General features: G+C 34.0%; 2 protein-coding genes across 4 annotated transcripts in view; one reads left to right on the top strand and one right to left on the bottom strand.

Moving 5' to 3' along the window:
• Positions 1-2,710: 2,710 nt before the first annotated feature.
• Positions 2,711-7,067, top strand: Chk2 (cell cycle checkpoint kinase 2). The gene is made up of 8 exons (XM_013309314.1): positions 2,711-3,059; positions 3,169-3,298; positions 3,490-3,626; positions 3,742-3,995; positions 4,360-4,563; positions 4,865-5,076; positions 5,244-5,445; positions 5,564-7,067. The coding sequence occupies exons 1-8, from the start codon at positions 2,870-2,872 to the stop codon at positions 5,843-5,845; spliced, it is 1,611 nt and encodes a 536-aa protein (XP_013164768.1). The 5' UTR covers positions 2,711-2,869; the 3' UTR covers positions 5,846-7,067.
• A 406-nt stretch (positions 7,068-7,473) lies between these two features.
• Positions 7,474-20,405, bottom strand: part of spin (lysolipid transporter protein spinster) — a 34,533-nt gene continuing 21,601 nt past the window's right edge. The window contains exons 2-10 of one of the 3 annotated variants that reach the window (XM_013309313.1): positions 13,953-14,149; positions 13,061-13,212; positions 12,649-12,849; positions 11,208-11,339; positions 9,709-9,970; positions 8,710-8,808; positions 8,275-8,464; positions 8,016-8,045; positions 7,474-7,887 (exon numbers count right to left, since the gene is read on the bottom strand). In XM_013309313.1, the coding sequence (XP_013164767.1) occupies positions 8,026-8,045; positions 8,275-8,464; positions 8,710-8,808; positions 9,709-9,970; positions 11,208-11,339; positions 12,649-12,849; positions 13,061-13,212; positions 13,953-14,149 (1,253 nt within the window). In that variant the 3' untranslated portion in view covers positions 7,474-7,887; positions 8,016-8,025. Of the gene's footprint in view, positions 7,888-8,015; positions 8,046-8,274; positions 8,465-8,709; positions 8,809-9,708; positions 9,971-10,343; positions 10,606-11,207; positions 11,340-12,648; positions 12,850-13,060; positions 13,213-13,952; positions 14,150-20,405 lie in introns of all 3 variants that reach the window. The other 2 variants (XM_013309312.1, XM_013309311.1) reach the window with 2 other exon arrangements.

Raw genomic sequence — 20,405 nt, 5'->3', positions numbered from 1 at the left:
TTATGAGCATAGACTTTGACTTTTACTTTATTCGAATATTTTATGCCGTACAAAATAACATTTCATTACTTAATTTTTATTATGTGCCAGTAACAGTAATGAATAAATTTATTTCTTATTTTATCCAAAATATGTGCGTGTAATGTGTTTTATCCCCTTTTTTATATAAACGCATAAGTAAATATAAAACGTAAATGTTAAGCAATAAAAATTGTTAAAAAAAATTAAACGTATACGATGCACTTCATGTCTTGCGGAAAAAAATATGATGAAAATTTTAAAATAACCGTGACGTTATTTAATATTTTGCAACCCGGAAAAGGTCGAAATTTGTTAAATTCACAGGATTAAATACCGGTCAACCTTCACTGATAATTTTAAATAAATTTGCTACGCGGCCTCCGTCAATTTTTTAAATTTCACACCGGAAATATAACGAAATAATTATTTTACGTTTGTCGTTAGTTAATATCTTATTAAATAGGTGTTAGCAAGTAATTTACTGCAACAAAACACGAAAAATAAATCTATTCCACGAAAACGTACATATTTTTCGGATAAATGTAAGCCTGCATAGCATGTTGCTATCATTCCCTGGAAACTCACAATGGAATGCATTTACATATTACACAGATGTACGTAAAAAAAGTTATCATTTCGTCAGGTGGGTAAAAATAAAGCCAAAACGACGTCACAGTCTTTTATCACCTTTGGTAACGGTAAGGGACGACAGCAGTAAATGTTCCAACATAATATTACTTTAACTTAAAAGGACATTAACCCTGTGGCCCTTAATGGAGCAGGAAGTGAAAATTAAACAAAAGGGGACAGATAATTAATATTTAACGAGATAACAATAAGAATTATAATTTAACGAATTCTTTCATAAGGAATGAGAAATAATGAAACCTTGAATAAAACAATGCTAAATTTTTAATTAAAATTAAAATTGCTTGAATAACTTAATTGAAAAATAGAGTGTAAAAGAAGACCAAACTTAAAAAGCGTAGACATAAATTCTGAATTCCACCAAAGTTATCAAAATCCTGACTAAACATTTCATTGTTGTAAACTATTTGATTTTAACTACAAAACCCTTTTGTTTAGTCAGAAACTCCGTAAAGTCGGGTACACTTTGGTTACACAATCGCTTTAATATTTTGATTACAATGACTAGACAAAAATATTTTGGAAGAAGATTTGAATCACTTGATAAAAAAGTTTTCACTTCATTAAACTCCCACTAAATTACTATTACTAAAATTACTTTATTTCTATTGTATTTATTCTTATTCCGTAGGTAATTATTGTGTAAGTTGTTAAGTTATGAATAGCTAATTCTGAATAACTTGTCGGCACCTAATGCTTAAATGGGGGAGTTACAGCTTAGTAAGACTCTTATTAAAAATAGAGTTCGAAGGCACGCTGCGTCTCAAGTATCTTACGGACATTTTGATCGCAAGAGTGATTCGATCAGCACTGATAATAATCACTGATATTTTAGCACTTAGTTGAAACCGAACTTGTACCCAGTGAAACATGAAATGATGAAATTTCGATTTGATTTTCTATATATTACGTAAACATATAAATAATGTCGAGCTAAAGGACAAGTCTTTCATTTTATTGAAACATATTCAAATCAATTTGTGCAATCAAGTGATATTCAGATCTTATACGTTCAATTCTAAATAACAGAATAAATAAGGGCAATCAAGGTGAACGTGGAATGATAGGAGAAGGCCACGTTGTTTACAATTTTCGTACATTATAGAAAGAAAAGCTAATGACGAGCGTTATTGAAATTTTCCGAATAAATTACAATTTGTTTTCATAAAGATTGCCTTAACGAATGCCTTCAACTCGTACATTATCAACCCACTAACAACGTGCCGGAAAAGAGGCAACATTTGAAAACATCTTTTATAGCCTAACCAAGGATATAAAAATCCTGGCCTGAGGACATTTCGTTAGACTTTTTATTACATCACTTTCTAATGTGTGCAAATTAGTACAATATTGTTCCGTGATACGTCGAGTGTTTTTTTATATTTCTGGTGTAGATTATAAGGTCTTAGTACTAAACTAACGGTCGTCCGCGACTTAGCGCAAGCCTATAATGTGCTCGCATCAGCTGTATTCCCGTCAAAGTACTTCAAAATCTGTCTAGCCCTTCCTGAGATTAATCGGAACAAACGTGACCTTGTGGGCAGACATAAAAACATACAAAAATTAAAAAAAATATGTTTTTTATGGCAAATATATTGCGTTTAGAAAATATTATTTTTTTGTCTCGATATTACATACAGGCACTAAGATTTCATCAATATGGATATCTACCCATATTGATGAAAGTTACACACGTGACTGCATTGATTCCTCGTGTTAATTAAAAGTTGAGTATGGAACTCATCGCAATTAACTCTAAAATAGAATGAAGCCCAGTAATACTTCGAAATGGTCTTATGTTGTCAAAAGTTTTAATGGCCAGTTAAATTCATGAAATATTTTAAGAGTACCATTAATTGCATTTTGATAATAAATTTCGAAATACACTGATCAATTATGAATCAATCAATCAAGCTAAGAGGATTTTAATTATACACATATTCTTTAAAAAAAATATTTAAATCTTTTCAAAATATATCGAATTTGAAGTGAGTGATGGCAGCACCCGATATTTTTTAACAGTTGCAAACCGGAAGTTGGGTTTATAATCAAAATTCATTCGTTCAAATGAATGAATCCGAATGCAGCGTAACTTAAAAGTTAGTTGACTTGTTTTGCCGCTCTAACGAAATGAGAAATTTAAATCAACATTAATGTGGTATTAATTTCGTATAAATTCAGTTAAAATTGTTCTGCCAAAATGGGAGATGAAATATTGCAAGAAACTGAATGTACTCAAACTCAAACACAGAAATCGCAAGTGGATTGGAGCCAGCCTAATACTCCATCTTTTATACCTGTGATATGGGGCCGGCTTTATTCAACAAAAGTGTCCCTAAATGAAAAGAACTGTTGGAAGGACACTTGTAAAGATAATCCTCCATACTACGGTAAGAGTTCAATTTTAAAATAGAATTGATTGCCGTAACAACTTTCTAATCTACCTTCAAACTTTATCATAACATTTCGGCACTAACATTTTATAAATTTACTCTTTAGATTTAATACAACCTGAATTTTCCCTCGGACGATCATTTACCTGCACGTTTGTTATGAGGAAAGAAATAATTAATGAAAGTATTGTCAAAAGTGTTAGTAAACAACATTTTATCATTAAGCGAAACTTATCGTAAGTATCTTTGTAAGCTTACTCTTAATAACATGTAATTTTTATTTATTTAAACTTGTATAAAAGTCATCATTTTACTACATACTTCCTACATTTATTAAATACTCAGCTTTATTTATTACTCTTATATGTTTTTATTGTATTTTTATTAAAAAAAAAGGTAGGTCAAACTTAACAAATTATGTTTTCAGGGAGCCCTTAAGCCCAGCTATAATAACAGACTTGTCATTTAATGGTACATTTATCAATGGAAAAGCAATTGGTAAAGGTTTAAGCAGAGTACTAGACGACAATGATAGAATATCACTAACTCATCCTAATGCTAAAAGTAGGTATAGTTCTGACCAAAGATCTAAACAAATTCTAAGTCTACATTTATTTTAAAACAACAGATTTCTTGGTAGAATGAAACACAATAAAAATTAACTAAAATTTTGTTTCAGTATTCATTTATAAAGATTTATTGAAGAATGAACAAGATAAAGTTCCTAAGGAAATATCTAAAAAGTATTACATATCTAGAATATTAGGACAAGGGGCTTGTGGTCTGGTGAAATTAGTATATGACAAAACAAAATGCACAAAGCATGCAATGAAAATAATTAAAAAATGCAGACTGACAAATGGAGAAGTGAATAATTTGACTGACCCACAGAGAATTATGAACGAAGTTAATATCATGAAGGCTTTAAGGCATGTAAGTATTATAATAAAAACTAAGACACCCTATTTAATATTTTGTACATTAATTCTAAAAGTTAGCAAAGTATTACAAATTGTACTGCTGTTTTCAGAGCATTTCTAGTTCATATATTTTCTTAATTTATCATTTAACTAGATCTCTCCCACATCTTCATCCGCGACATATTAAAAAAAACTTAGTAAGTAGTTTATGTGTTCTTCCAGACTATGATCTGCATGTGTACCAAATTTCATCAAAATTTGTTGGGCCGTTCTGGAGATACCTTCAAACAAACATCCATCTATCTAAACGTTCTGATTTAAAATATTAGATTTATTCATAATTTTTAAATTGCTAATGACTATGTTAAATTTTTCAGCCTTGCATTGTATCAACGGAAGAAGTTTTTGACACAGGTGATACTGTATATATTATCTTAGAGCTCATGCAAGGCGGAGAACTGTTTGATCGAATCTCAAAATATGGACAGCTGTCTGAGCAATTAACAAAGTTCTATTTCCGACAAATGGTAGTTGCAGTAAAATACCTACACTCTCAAGGCATCACTCACAGAGACCTAAAAGTAAATATCAAGTTTCTATTAAATTAATGAGAAATTAGAGCATCTTAGACCTGTGCATAAGTATGTGAAGATGTATAAATGTGGAAGAGGTGTGCCAGGACTGTGTCAAATGGATGTTTGTTGACTTTGTTTCATGAACAATATTTGCATGTAATGTCAATATAGAGCTGATTTATGTTCTTTTGGATAGTTTAAAAATATGTGAATACAATATTTTTATTAAAAAATGTGTCATTTAAATTATCTCTTTAGTAATTTCCGCGTTTATTCTTTAAAACACAGTATTTTATTTTTATTATAGCCTGAGAATGTGCTATTAGAGAGTAAAGACGAAGAAACCTTGGTAAAAATAACGGACTTTGGACTCAGCAAATTTGTAGGCGAAGATAGCTTTATGAAGACTATGTGTGGAACACCATTGTATTTGGCACCAGAAGTGCTGCAAGCAAATGGACAGAATTGTTATGGACCTGATGTGGATGTTTGGAGTTTGGGAGTTATATTTTTTGTTTGGTAATATATTTTTAAACATGTTTAAATACTACGATAGTGAAAATTAATTAAAAAAATTGAATTTTATGAGTTCAAAGTTTGTAGAAAAGTCAAAAAAAATATTTGAAAATGGTGGGTAGACTTCATACAATTTGGATATATTTAGGTAACATATGTTTTGGTTACAGTCTTGTTGGTTACTTGCCATTCTCCACTGATTACAAAGAGCTATCATTGAGAGATCAGATTTTGCGAGGCCAGTACAGATATTCAAACAAGCATTGGAGCAAAATAAGTTTGCCGGCCAAACTGCTCATGAAGAGAATGCTTACAGTGAATGTCAAGAATAGAATCACTCTAGACCAAATACTTAACCACACCTGGATGCAGGTAAAAATAAATCTTTTTTTGTTTGTGTTTTCTTTTTGTTTTTAGTTAGCAATTAAGTGTATAAGTGTTTTTGGAATTCAGACATTATCTATTGCAAATGCTGTATTATTTTTTATAGGATCCAATCACTCTAATGAAAATTGAAAGGCTCCTTATCCAAGCTGCTCAAGTGAGAGACTTTGATCAATTGACATTATCATCACATAATTCTGACGAAGAAAACAACAATTCTGATCAAGTGACAGTTTTGAAGGTAGCTGTTGCGGGAAAGAGAGGATTAAGTGACAATTGTGCACCATGTGAGCCTATTGCAAAGAGACTGAGAATCGATGCATGTGCTATGACAAGAATTCAGAAAGATGATACAAGCACAACCAACAGTTGTTCTTCAACAGATTAAAAGTGATACAGTATACACAATATCCAGATAATTAACTACTATTTGTAATTAGGTGATTTTATAAACTACCCTATCCCACCACTCTCAGTGATTTGTGAATAAAGTTAAATAAGTGTGTGTTTGTGAACATACATGTGTGTGCTCATTAGGATATGCTGGTTGAGAAACGGAACGATAGAGAAGCAGAAATGTGAGTGTTTATTTGATTATTTTTAATGACATTAAATAATTTCAAATGTTACCACCGACCATCATTTTTATTACTAAATGTTATGTTTAATTATTTTTTAAGAAGTTTCAATGACTTAATGTAAGAAACTTGTGCCACATTTTTTATGTTGATTGATGTCATAAATGACTGATGTTTTATGTGAATGTTAATTGAATGATTCCTGTTAAAAGGCTATTTTAGATTTTATAAGTGTTGTTAGTATTGTTGGTCAATATGTACCTATGATACAGAAAATCATATTTTTAGATTGATATTAAATTTATGACCCACATATGTGATTCATTTTACAAGAATAGTTACTTCTGACTATTCCATATAAAACTATGACAAAACTTACAATGTGATAACAAAATAAGTATTATAGCATTGTATGCTGTTTACCTCATTCTTTTGTGATACTTAATAGAACTGTGTTGTTAAATTAAGCTCTGCTCCATTCACTTTGACATTTTGTTTAAACTATTTTTTTTTCATTATGAATATGATTGTTTGAAACAATCTTTACAGATATACACAAATGTTAAATAAGTGTTGATAAAAAAAAAACCTTAATCTAAAAAACAAGTGAATTAAAACTTGGTCAAAAGTAATTTTTTTTTGTTTAGTTTATTAATGCAATTTATATTGAATCTTATTGGCTATAGAGAATTCACTAAATTGGAGGTAGATTTAGTTTGTGTCGCACATAATTTTGTGTGTATAGAGTGCCATTTTCACTGTATCATGTGTTTGTTTTGTACAATTAAATAGGAACGAACATGCTTGTCAGAGCAATAAAACAACTATTTGCAAAATAAATTATATTGTGTTTTTCTTTTTCAATTCCTTTCTAAAAATGACATTTATTTACAAAATGAAACGCCCATTGATATAAACAATTCAGTCTTTAACAATCAAAAATTGCATTAAAATAAAATCGCCTTTCTTTTCGGACTGATTTATATTTGATTTAAATACAAGTACAACATTATAACAACATATCCAATAGAAATGTGTTTTTTATTGTATTTATTAAAAAAAAATCAAAAGTATATTGAAAATTATAATCAAGTAACAAATAAATAAATCTGATATAAAATTTATTTATCAACAAGTGCATGAGGTACTCTAACATGGGCGATAACAAGAAAATCTAATCTTTCTGTACTTAGCAATGACAATTGCATTATATTTTTTATAGTGTCCAGCACTTAATTTGGCACGTCCTGAACAGGACTACTCTCCTGTACAACGTGCCAACTTTAACACTGGCTAAATTATCTATTACATAAGTTTTCATTTAATGACCGCTACTTTCTAAATACTTGATTACTATATACCAGGAAAAAAAATCTAAAATATAACATTTTCTGATTTATGAAATTAATAATAATTTATGAGAAATCAAATTGCAAACTTATATAAATATTTTCAATAAATTACTTTATTTAAGTAGTAGGCACATAGGCATTTATAATCTGTTACAGGGAAATCTTAATTGAATTTGTATTGTACACTATCACTCCGTTGCTTACACACGGGACCCACTCATTGTCTAAATACATGCTATGCATTACGAATCAGTCTTTCTATTGCATTTCGCAATCAAATTACTATATAATTGTTATAATAAACCCACATAGTGGAGCGCATTCCTAACAATATTAGCCATTTGACTGAGGAACATATTCGATAGTGAAAGTTCACCTCCCACAACACTTCATAACCTTTAACTAGACTGATGTAAATTTATTCTGAAATAATTATTCACCGGGTACATTTTCTTCCTGGGCTTGACTGTGTGAAGCTTCGCTGCCATGTGCTTCCGCTTCTACAATAAAAAAAATTATAATCATCATAGTAAAAAAATAAAAATGATAATAACCCCAGTTGTGAGTTTTTTTTAGCCCAATGGTGATGAGTAAGAGCCATGCACTTTAAGCACAAGTTGGAACTCACCGCCTACTGACTATACTATTTTTGCTGACACTGAAACAATGTGAAGTTGACATAAAAGATAATATTACGGACCAATTACAACTAAGAGCACACACAACTATTTTCCACTAAACAAATGCCGTTCTACAAGCATGTAAAGACCATTTCCATTGTAACGTATCATAGGGATATCAGTGGAAATGGGTTTTAATAACAGGTCAAAACTAAGGTATTATGAGCCCCAAACTCGAAGTATTTTTTTTAATTATAAGCCTCTTACCTGCAATCGCTCTGTCGACCTTCTGCTTATCTCTCACGATGTATTTGGTGGTCATCAGGAAGAAAGCGCCGCCGATCACTTCCACGAAGCACGTCACGAACAGCGCGTATTGAAGCGCTCGGAACTGCACGCTCATGCTCGGTGACTCCATATCTCCTGAACCTAATGATCTTTTCAAACTCTCAGATATCTGAAACAAACATTACATATATATATATATATCGTCACACCCCATGAAAAAGTGACATCTCTTATATAATGTAACTCTTTTCATCTGATATATTGAAACATTTAATTTCCAGTGTCAAGTCCGGTGTTCTTAAATTTTAGAAATGACATATTTGATGCAGATTTTATGTGATTTAATATTTATATTGTGTTGTTAATGATTACAATAATTTTGTAATTTAAGTATAAGGAACTAAGTTGGCTTACCACTCCTATTAAATAGGGACTACCGGCATCCCCCAGCATATGTGATATAAGGATTTGGAATGCTTCCGCTGTCGAACGCCGCGGTGGAATAACAATATACTGTAAATATAAAGAAATGTTATATTTCCTGCCAAAAAAATATACTACTATAGCTTATTTTTTATTATTTTAAATATTACAATATTAAAATTTAAGCAAAATGCTCTTCATCATAATAATCTTTTTGTATCGCTAGATAAAGTTAGTGTCTGGTAATTAGTCAATTTGGAATAAATTAGGGTACCACTTTCAAGGATTAAGATGGAAAATACCATTTATTAGTAATATAGGCTCCAAATACCTTTATTATTCTCAAAACTGGTTCTTAAGTATCAATAAATTGTATGATTGGATTAAGATGCTTTAAAAAAGCGCCATCTATTTATTATATGCAGCATTAAAACAAATACTACGACCCAAAATGCTTAAAAATCTCTTGTTTTGTACTTTTATCAATAGATGTCGCTAATTTTAAAAAAGAAATCAGTCACTGCGTAGTAAATAATTTAAAATTATTCCAACGAGATACGATATCACTACTTCAATTTATAGACATTTTATATCTCATTACTCGAAACGTACTCATGAGTGACTGATTTCGTGATATTGAATGGAAGCGAAACAAGCGTGCTATAGAATATGGTAAAGATTTAATAGTGAATATCATGCACTAACAGCTAATGCCACCACATTACCTTCAATACTATAAATGTAATGCACAGTTTTCATGTGTTTTAAATTACATCATCAATATCAAAAAAGTATAAATAGCACAGATGAATTACGGACCCAGTATTTTGATTTGAAACAATGTTGAAAGTTTTCATAAATTAATTTTTGAAGTAATTTAATATTCACCGAAAAAAAACTAAATTGTGAATCCCCCTGAATCGACCAACACCACAGATAAAATATCGAGACATATTTTAAAACACACAGAAAAACTACCGCGGTTCTTACCAGCGACATATCGGCAACTATAGCCCAGTTGAGATTCAAAGCGACTTCGCCAATGAACATGAAGACGAACGGCGCGTAGAAATAGTACTGCGTGAGGAGCATGCCGAGCGCCATGGCCGGCGCCGACACGAGCAGCCCGGCGCCGCAGATGAAGGGGTGCGCGCGCGGGAACCGCTTCAGCAGTGCCGCGCCCAGCCACGCGCCCAGCGGCACGCCCGCCAGCCCTGACGCCATCGTGATCCCGCCGAACACCAGCGACACCCTTCGCATCCAACGTGCAACACCCCCGCTTCAGCACGCGCTCTCCGCTCTCCGCCCTTCCCTCCCCGGCGCACAACTCACATCCAAATCATTATACGTCATGCTCGTCCAAGTAGTTATGAACGTATTCATCATATTTAAATGATTGGATGTCAGTTTTGCACACTTAAACTTAAATATACTTAACAACTAACTATCCTAGTTTAGCAATGATCGTAGTTACATGCTACACGTCTAGCATATCGTTCAGGCATGATTACATGATGTGCGAAGCATTCCCCTATCAGTACAATCATGAGTACGGTAGCTCCCATTGGAATAACTTTAGTCCGGTAAGTGGGGGTGGGAGTGGGAGTTGGTGTGGGAGCGCTCACCAGGACGACGTCGGCGACGATAGACCAGGTGAGGTTGAGCGTGAACATGCCGAGGAACATAAGTATGTATGTGGGGGCGACGTGCGCGGAGACGGCGATGAGGGCCAGGTAGACGAGCGGCGCGGAGGCGAGCAGCGCCAGGCCGCACACGAGCGGGTCGCAGTGCGGCAGACGCGCGCGCAGACGCTGCGCCAGCGCCGCGCCCGCCGGCACGCCGCACGCGCCCGCCAACATACCCACTATGCCGAACTTGAACGACACGCTGCGCACGCGCACACCCACACGCAAACAACTGCGCTTTTATTGCAATTATAACAACGACATGCACACTTTTATTGTGTCTTTTAACACTTTCTTGTTTCATTTTATGCTAATTAGGACTTCCCCAAAATCAGCCCAATTTTTGCGAAGATATTAAATCTAATATGTTAGAAAAAATATCTAGATTATAATATTATTTGCGGTAAAATGCTTCGTACTTTCATTTAGTCAGGAAAGCGAAAACGATAACTATGTTGTTATTCCTCAAGTATCATGGTAATGTCGCAACCACTTTTGCATCGAACATATTCTTTTATTCCTTCTCAGAAAATTACATCAGTACTTAGCTTGAAGTGTAGATATAGAATCGCTGTATGTCTAATTTTGAACTTTTAACAATTCACATATAGATTATTATTCGTGTACTAACTTCTTCGTTATATTACTGTTTTATTGTGTGTTCCTGCTGGTTTCCACTGCAGCATTATTTATATTGTCACGTATTGTTGTCTCTGTTTATTCAAAGACAATGTGAGAGACGAGAATATGTTTCAAGACTGATGTTATTTCTTACGTTGTGTGTACGTGTGTGAATGTACTGACCTCTCCTTTGAGATGGCGACGCCGGGCTGCAGGTTGAGGCCGAGGTATATGAAGAGTGGTCCCCACCACGCCAGCGCACCAGTTACAAACGCCACACATGTGAAAGCCAGCGTCGACAGCATGAACGACGGACTAAAGACATATAAGTCAATTATTACAAGCTGTGCTTCGCGGTTTCAATTGCAATGCTATTTAATCTGAATAAAATCTATCTCCATCTTGACGACTTGTTTTGGAACGTAGATAATGGTTATCTAACGAAGACGAGGAAACTGGAGAAATGGGGGGAGGAGAAGCCAAGACATGAACTATTTCTTAAGAAATAAATACTGTGCAATTGAAATTTATTGATCGCACTTATCGTTTTATTCTTACTACTCGAGTCTTAAGAGACGTAAGTGAGTTAACGTACTTTTCTCTGATGTTTCTTTGCTAATGATTTTATCGTTGGTTGCTGAGACAAAAATTCCTTTATAAAACATATTGTTTTCTCTGTTTTGTCAAAGAGAATGAAAGAGATGACCATATGTTGTATACAAGGATTTTATTCACAGAAACCAACGATAAGTTATTTTATAATTAAGATATTTAGACACGTTTGCAATAGTTCTTAAATGTACCATTGCATTAGGTAATACCGTAAAAAGTCAAATTTTAATCGACAAATAAAAATAGACCGGAATATTGCCTGAGCAAAATTATTCAAAAGGATATTAATGCCATTAAAATTCCACTAACAAAAGAATTCATATTTTTTCGTTAGGGTGTGGTCAGCAATGGTCGGGGTGAGGTTTAGGTAAAATTCTGCCCCTAACTTATAAAGTATTAAATTGCTGCATCATGGCAGTAAAAATTTGATATAATAAAACGAAAATTTACAGCTAAATGTTACACTATAATCGAGGAAATGCTTCAATGACAAAATATAATTACACGTTTGCGGAAAACGATCAATTTAACATTATTCCTTATACATACATGTTATAAATAAATAATTTCCCGCTGAATATAGTATTAACTGAACTGCCTTCTTAAGTTAAAATTTTGTATTTTATAATTTTACTAAGAAAATTGTTATCAAGTCGTTTAAGCTACATTGTTCATAATCGGGCAGAACAGAAGTTATTCGTGTTCAACGTACATATATCATTGCGAATGTATACTGCAATGTTTGAATTAATTAAAATACTTTCCAAACGAAAGTTAAAGAATGAGTCTGTAAACACGAAAAATATACGCAAAAAGAATTCCTGGCAATGTACAAAATCGACTGGGAAAAAGAAAAATAAAGAGCGCCCTTAACGGCCGGCAACGCATCTTCGTTTCCTCTGGCGGCGCGGATGTCCATGGACATCGGATCAAATAATTTTAAGCGACCCGTTGCTCTTTTGCCCTCGTCTAAAAAAAATACCCGTTATAGTACTCCAAACATTATACTCACTTCTTAACAAGCGCGCGTAGATCATCACCGTACGACGTCGGTTTCATAGTGCTCTCTTCAGCCTGCCCTCTCTCCGGGTCCTGCATCACAAAGGCCACAAGGATGACCGCGGCCGCGCCCAGCACTGGTGTCACACGCAGACCCCAGCGCCAGTCACCCGCGATCGCACCCGCCACTGAACCCACTATGTAACCGAAACCACTGGAAATATAAACATATATGTTTTAGATCTTTAATGCTTCGAAAATTGGTCAAATATCATCGCAAAAAATGGGCTCAATCAAATCAAATCAAAGCTAAAGGTCATAAACTATTTGCTTATGTATTATATCGCAATTTAAAAACAAAATTACATTATACATTTATTGTTTCACTACATTGTATCTTTATTTGAGCTAAGGATATAATTTACCTTCCAACAGGAATGGCGAAGTAAAAGAATGCCAGCATTTTGGAGCGCACATTCCCGACGAAGAGGTCGCTGATAATGGTGGGAGCGATGGTGGAGTAGGATGCTTCGCCGATGCCCACCAGCCCGCGGAACACCGCGAACCAATAATAGTTCTGTCGAAATAAAATATTAAGAGTAAAGAAATACAATTTTGAATAAATGATTTTAGAAAATTTTTAAGTAGATTTGTGAAAAAGATTGTCCATAAAAATAATTTATGACTAATCAAATACTGGAAAATTTCTTCCAAAGTTCCTGCTTTTACGTTGTTCCAAGACAAATCGGTTAAAATAAATCTAATTGCACAATTTACTCAATTAGGTAAGTTGATGAATGTAATTCAAACATGCGTTCTAACACGTATACTATTCATCAATGATTGCTATCAGATTGATTATTGTATTAAGTCTATGAATAGCCAAAACAAGTATCAAGCATAGCACTAGACGGTGTGACTCATATCATCTAAATACGGATATGGTTGTATAAATATTTACATTTGATTTCAGAGACCTAAGACGCCATATACAATGCCAAATATTATCTAAACTAATGCTAACAGAGAGAGCACTACTATTCAAATAATACAATAAGACGCGAAGCAACATAATCAATCAATTTCTCCTTTTTCAAATTTAAATCACTTCACGATATTTGGTGGATTGTCAACATTTTACAAAAAATACCCTGTTATTTTTCTTTAAAAGTTATGGTAATGGAAATCTTTAACGATAACATCCATTTGACCTGGCACATCGGAAACAAGAATATGCTATTTTCCAAAGTGCCAACTCAATCGCAGAGTACTAAACTAGTCTACTTAACTAATTTTATTAAACTTTACAATGCTTACCGTTACATAAGAACCAGCAAACGTTGTCATAGTCCAAAGCGCTACGCCAGCCGCCATGATCTTCCGCCTTGAGTACCGGTCGCCTAGGTAACCGAACATGGGCGCGAACACCATGTAGGCGATGACGAACACCGTCTGCAGCAGGCCAGCCCAGTCATCGCCGATGTTAAACTCGCTCTTAACATCAGCAAGGACGCCTGACAAACAAATATAATTTATGCATTTGTATTACAGTGACAGATATTAGGGGATAATTGAAAGGGCCTCTTGCCCCAATAATGAAATAGTACCTTATAATATGATTTAAAACTTTTTCGGCATCATGACATTGCATAATCATTTACTGTGGGTTTCTGAGACCTAAATATCTTTATAAAACCTACCGCCATCCTTTGACAACACAAAAGTAACAATATGTTTTATACGATGATTTTAGAATCAGAAGCCCACGGTTAGTATTATATAAAACGTATGTAATCATGTTGTCCTAAAACTATCTTACGACCAAAGATTCAATTTACGTCTTTAAAAATATCTGTAAATCGTACATTTCCACAGGATGTTTACCTTCACAGCTAGTGCCTGATAAATCCGCTCTTAAAATCGCAATTAATCATTTTAATATCGCAAGCAGGAAGTCAGCTACCAATATCACTATTTAATTCCACTTTTAATTTAGCACAAAGTCGAGGGCAAAAACTAATTAAGTATAAAATTATGCAACCAAAGGTTTTTATTTTCATGTATGTATCTACAAAAAATAATTAATTTACGTATGTTTTTTTTCTCAATTCCGGTTTAGAACTTTTAGCGAACGAGAGACCAATCACCTTCACAAGGTCATTATAAGGTTGCATATCTATATGAAGTATAGTTTGTAATGTTTCAATCAATGCCACACTTTCTGCTCAAAATAGCCAGTTGTGCATATGTAGCATAAAATAATTCAAAGTCCTGTGTAAAGATTCGTAAAACCGAGTGTCTTTTATAAAACCTGTAATTGAATTAAATCTGGTATCGAATATATTAATATTGAAAACAAATGAATACACAAATGCGAATAAATTTCTTAAAAAGTTTTACTACAGTACGGTTAATGAGAATTGACCAGTGTCGTAAGATTCACTAAACACTTAATACTACATGAATAATGATTGTCAGGATATATTAATAATATAAAGGCGATGCAAAAGGTCATGTCATGCATTTGCATTCGTATAATAATCTTAATAATCCATCCAACGCAAATTTAATAAAATAAAAAAACACGCTGGCTGGCAATTTTTATATTGCAATCGTAACGGTAATCTGTTATCAATGTTGATGTTGACTATTACCTTATATATCAGTGTTATTATGTAAATAAGTATTTGCGAACATAAGAGGAAGACTTAGGGTGCGGTTCGCACCTACATATGAGGTAGATAAGATTACAGTGTACACAACTGAAACTTTGCAGATAGTTGCGAAATATTTCGAGACGCTTTCGACAAATGCAATATCTCACTAGTAAAATACTTGAGAATAACTCATATTACTTTAAGTAATGCTACTATTTCTCTAGTGTTAGGAACAACCATTGAAATGTTACCATAACACCTAAACTTACGAGAGTCTATTTAATCTTACTGCATAACAATGCCACTGCAAAATTCTATAGTAATCTACCCTAAGATTATACAAACAGCGACCCATCGTTTACAATAATAATATGTTATATTTGTTCCTATAACACGGCAGCGTTTTGACAGTAAAATAAATCATTCCTTTATACACGTCCCCTACTGTTTGGGCCAGCATTGTGCCCCACCGGTGCCGAGTCCTATGGAATAAAAGCGTCATAATTCGTCTTCAACAAAAGCTTTGTGTTATAATCAACAAATTCTTCTTTTTCAAAGATCGTGTCAATTTCAACATTTAACTAGCATACCCTAGGCAATAACTGGGACAGATAAGAACAAGGATTAAACAAAATTGCAATGTAATAAATATGAAAATATCATTACGTAACCGTTAAATAGCGTTATAACGGATATAGAAACTGTGCTGAAGTAACTGTTAGTTGATAAAATATTTTCTTTAATAATAACCTATTGTTGATTGTGAAAGTGAAAAACTGTTATAAAGATTTGAAGCATTCGCCTGTGCGCATGAACAGAGTGCCGATAGAAAGCCATACTCAGCAATGAAATACCTGATTAACTTTCTTGCGTTCAAGCAACACGACAAGGTACTCACTTGAACGTAAGGTTTACTGTCCCACTTTATTTACAAATATTAACAAAGTCTAATCATGTAAAGTGTTCCGATATCGGTCCGGTTCGAAACTTTCGCAACCTGTGTTATTTGTATAGTATAAGTACATCTCAACCGTTACAGATAATTAAAAATATGAACCAGTGATTTTATCAAAAATCAATAAAAATATCAATTAACGGAGTAAATACTAATCAACGGAGTAAATACCGTATTTCGTCTGATGAGTGTGCGTCCCAAAGGCCTAATTTAGTCCTCTTTCCCTTCCCACCTTTTTTCTTATAAGGAAAGGATGGGAAGTGGAAGTGGACATTCCGGATGAGAGATTGCATGGAAAGGGAAAATATTTTCTTTCTGTGCATCCTCTGCCCCGTCAAAGGTAGGCAACGCATATGCAATTGCGCATGTCTATGGACAACGGTAACGATATAATATAAAAAAAAATCATCTATCATTACATATATTAAAAACAACTGGTAACAACCGCCGTTGTCCGATGACATTTTCGGACAAAATAATAATCGAATGACACCATGTTCATTAAAATCGGTAAAGCAGTTTAAACTACACGAGGTCACAAAAAGTCAGTCGTGGCAGTATTTTGTAGGTACTGTACTTGCCCTGATTGTGTATATTTTAATGAATTGTAACCAATGTCGATAAAATTAATTAACAAGCTGTTGAACGACAACGAAACATGCAAAATTTCGGGGGCCCCTGTATAACAATCTATTTCTGAAATACTACAGTTCCAGCTTACTAACTTGTGCGAATATCTATAAGATAAACTATTTCTTATATTTACAATTTATTATTGTGGTTTTATAAATGTTAAACACGGGTCGGTAAAATTGATAAATCGTATCGATAGATTGAGTAATGTGTGTAAATGATCTATACTGAAAACTTATAGTACACAGCTCGCTAGTTGTATTTAGACAGAGATGACCATACGACCACGGTCATTGAACACATCGAACAATCTAGTCTGACGCGATAATAAAGCACGATTCCTTACTAATCAATATTCCTAAAGATTTCACAGTTATTTTGACTAAAGATAACGGGAGATGATTTCACGTTTATTTAAATAGAGCGTGTACTTAGTTCATATTGATCATTCTAGTGACCTTCAAAGCACATCATGTGACGTTGTCAGGCATCGCGCGTGGCGTGACGCTGGCGCCAGACACTGCGGCGCTACGTCACCCCGCACGCGCCTTGTCACCGCCGACCGGATGTTTATTTCGACTCACGTTATCGAGCCTACTGACTCATTTATTGCTTAATAAACTAAGATTTCATCATCTCGACACTATTAAAAAATACAATAAATTTTGGGTTATATTTTTATTAAATAACGATATGGTCACAGCCACATTAGATAGGAAAGCTGTTGGTAAGCGGGTGTGCCGCATGAGGGCAGCACCTTACTACGACAGCAAACAACTGACGACACCACGCCGTAGGTCGTGTCCGCATCACGCCATTCGCGCCGACCAATCAGTGCACGCGACTCCACGCGGCCGTTGCGCTTGCGCGCTCAACGGCCCATGACAGAGAGTGCCAACTGCCAACGCGATTTCTTCTCTCTCATATGTTACCCACGAAAAACAATTTATTTTTAAATCTTGCATAACGACAGACTAATTATCGCTGAATATTTGAAACCGTTCTAGCAGTGCAAACTGATGATACAAAGAATAGATTTGGCGAGCGAGACAGTGACCTAGTCTGTTAATGAAGAAATATTTGAACTGTTGAAGTTTACGATTTTTATCTCAATACAACTGTCCGTAGTGAGATCCAATCAAAATTTAAATTTCATCAGTTGCCCGTTGCTAAATCTTAAGTCGTCTGGCGTTCTTTACACCACAAATAGATGTAGCATCCTCAAATGAAAACGTTACTGTTTTTAATGCACCGAGCAGAGAATTTCGTTCCACACGGCATCTTCGCGACAAAAACAAAATCCGGTTGAGCTTTTAATGTTCCATGGTTTGGACAAAAAAAATCATTAGGTTTGCCGCTTAACAGCCGGGTGTCCATGAAGCTTGGATAAAAAAGCGAAAAACGCAATTGTCCTAAGCAAGTTGAATGATAAGAGCGGACATTTCTACAAAAACTAAAACCCAATCTAGTCTAAATCATGCCAAAGTCTATCAAGATAATGTTAAAAATCGTCGGAAATCAAAAAGGAATTCTTAAGGGAATTGTAAACAGTAAAACATTAGTGGGGTAAACATCGATTAACCCTCGTAACCATTTACGAGGCGAGGCACAAGGGGTCGAAAAGCATTCAACTCGCCGCATGTGGTCTGTAATGGGATTTCCGAAACGACAGCGCAATTCTATGATGAAAAATGTTTCATAATACTATCGCCTTTTCATTTCCGATGGGAAGAATTTCATTTTATTGCTATATGAATTTAGTTATCAATGAAATAAAAAACATATTATATTTGGGAAATGGCACTGAAATTTTACTAACAAAAGTAATAACGCGCTGTCGCAGTAGAAATAGCTTTTTCAACTTTTTTTTTATAAGTATATGTGTTCATGGTTATTTTTATTAAATATTTTAATACATCTAATAAATAATAGACAATGCATGAGATATCATAAAAATGACGAAATCATGCGATTTTTATATCTTTGAAGGTAAACTATTACTAAATACACTAATGCTAAACCTTATTTAAAGATTCCTACTTGTTACATTATTTAAAGATTCCTACTTGTTACATTATTTAAAAGGTTTTTACTTCCATACATACCAATGACGACATTTTACAAATGTAAATTAATTTTTTGTCGTTTGTAATTCATTGCATTTAAAGATTCAGAATGTTGTTAGTTAAAGCCTCCTATTGATTACATTGTTTAAAACTGTTTCTGTTATATTTCTCAGCATCCAATTAAGGTTATCAGTTCGTGAGATTTTTTTAAATTTTAGTCATTAAAAATGTTGCTTGGATTTATAATAATCAACTGACATCTTATTTAACAACAACAGCTTTTAATGTTCGTACAGTCAGCGACATATAGATCGTATCAGACAAGATATGCAAATATATAGGTACAGTCAGCGTCATATAGATCGTCACAGACAAGATATGCAAATATATAGGTACACCAAAAGTAATCAATTATATCGGTACAACAAAAGTCCTCAAATTAATAGATACATACACAGCGTGAAATATATGAGTACATGCAAGGTGCCCATAAATATCGTAGCAGCCACAGCGTCATAAGTAACGAAGCAGTCAAGTTGAGATAAAAACTAATTTTTAAAATTTAAACCAAAAATAAACGACGTTTTAGGTATAGAGTCGTACCAATATAATTTAAAAACATTTCCAAAAATTTAAGAGAACAGGGTTTAAATTTTCCTTATAAAGCGGCACGAACTTACTGGGCAATCCAATATTTTTCTTCTCCTGTCATAACGCTTAAATATAAAAGTTTGTCACGCCGAACATGACAGATACGTAATAACTAATATCAAATTTTGCCTTGTCACAATATATACTAGTTTGCCGCAGTATTCTAGTATGTTTGCCGTAATATGTAAGTTTACCGGTTCGAATCTCAGGCTACTTTTTTTTTATTTTATCAATCACGGGGTTGTTTGTTTTTCATAACCAGTAAAATTTGGTAATGTAAAATTTTGCTCGACAATTTTTTAACGAAAGAAATTTAAATAAAGTTAACAACAAGTAGGTCAGACCATCGCAGGTGAGGTGAGTGGACGGAGCGTGGATTGTCTTTGCGGGTTTTAAGAATGGTATGCGCGGAAACTATACGTACAAGTGTTATCTACATATGTGTGCGCGCCCACGCACACTGGAATGTTCATTGCAATGGACCAAAAATTTGATGTTGTTTGGATATTGACATTCATTTTTTTTTCTTTGTTTTTTAGTAAAAGGTAACGTGATATTGTTAGCATGAGTAATAAACAAAATAACATGCCAATAGCATCGCTTTATCTCCTTCATTTTTGTTTGAAATAAAGTGTAAGTACTTTTACTCGAACAGCGGCGGTAGTAAAGCCTATATAAAGCGAGGAATGGCAATCAGTGGGACAGTCGATATGAGACCTTTGAGCCGGCAAGTTGTGTCGGTACGTGAACGAGCGAAATGTAGTGCAACGAATGCTACATAGAAGAAGAAGAAGAAGAAGAAGAAGAA

Source organism: Papilio xuthus, unplaced genomic scaffold (assembly GCF_000836235.2).
Source record: "Papilio xuthus unplaced genomic scaffold, Pxut_1.1 DF827777.1, whole genome shotgun sequence".
In the NCBI taxonomy this organism is placed as follows: domain Eukaryota; kingdom Metazoa; phylum Arthropoda; class Insecta; order Lepidoptera; family Papilionidae; genus Papilio; species Papilio xuthus.
The sequence above is the reverse complement of the archived record's forward strand: the minus strand, read 5'-3'. Positions and strand labels throughout refer to the sequence as shown.

Excerpts from the sequence above, each read along its gene's own strand:
- Chk2 (XM_013309314.1), top strand. The coding sequence starts at position 2,870 with ATGGGAGATGAAATATTGCAAGAAACTGAATGTACTCAAACTCAAACA. Across the intron at positions 3,060-3,168 it reads AGATAATCCTCCATACTACG|ATTTAATACAACCTGAATTT; the intron begins GTAAGAGTTCAA and ends TTTACTCTTTAG. Across the intron at positions 5,077-5,243 it reads GGAGTTATATTTTTTGTTTG|TCTTGTTGGTTACTTGCCAT; the intron begins GTAATATATTTT and ends TTTTGGTTACAG.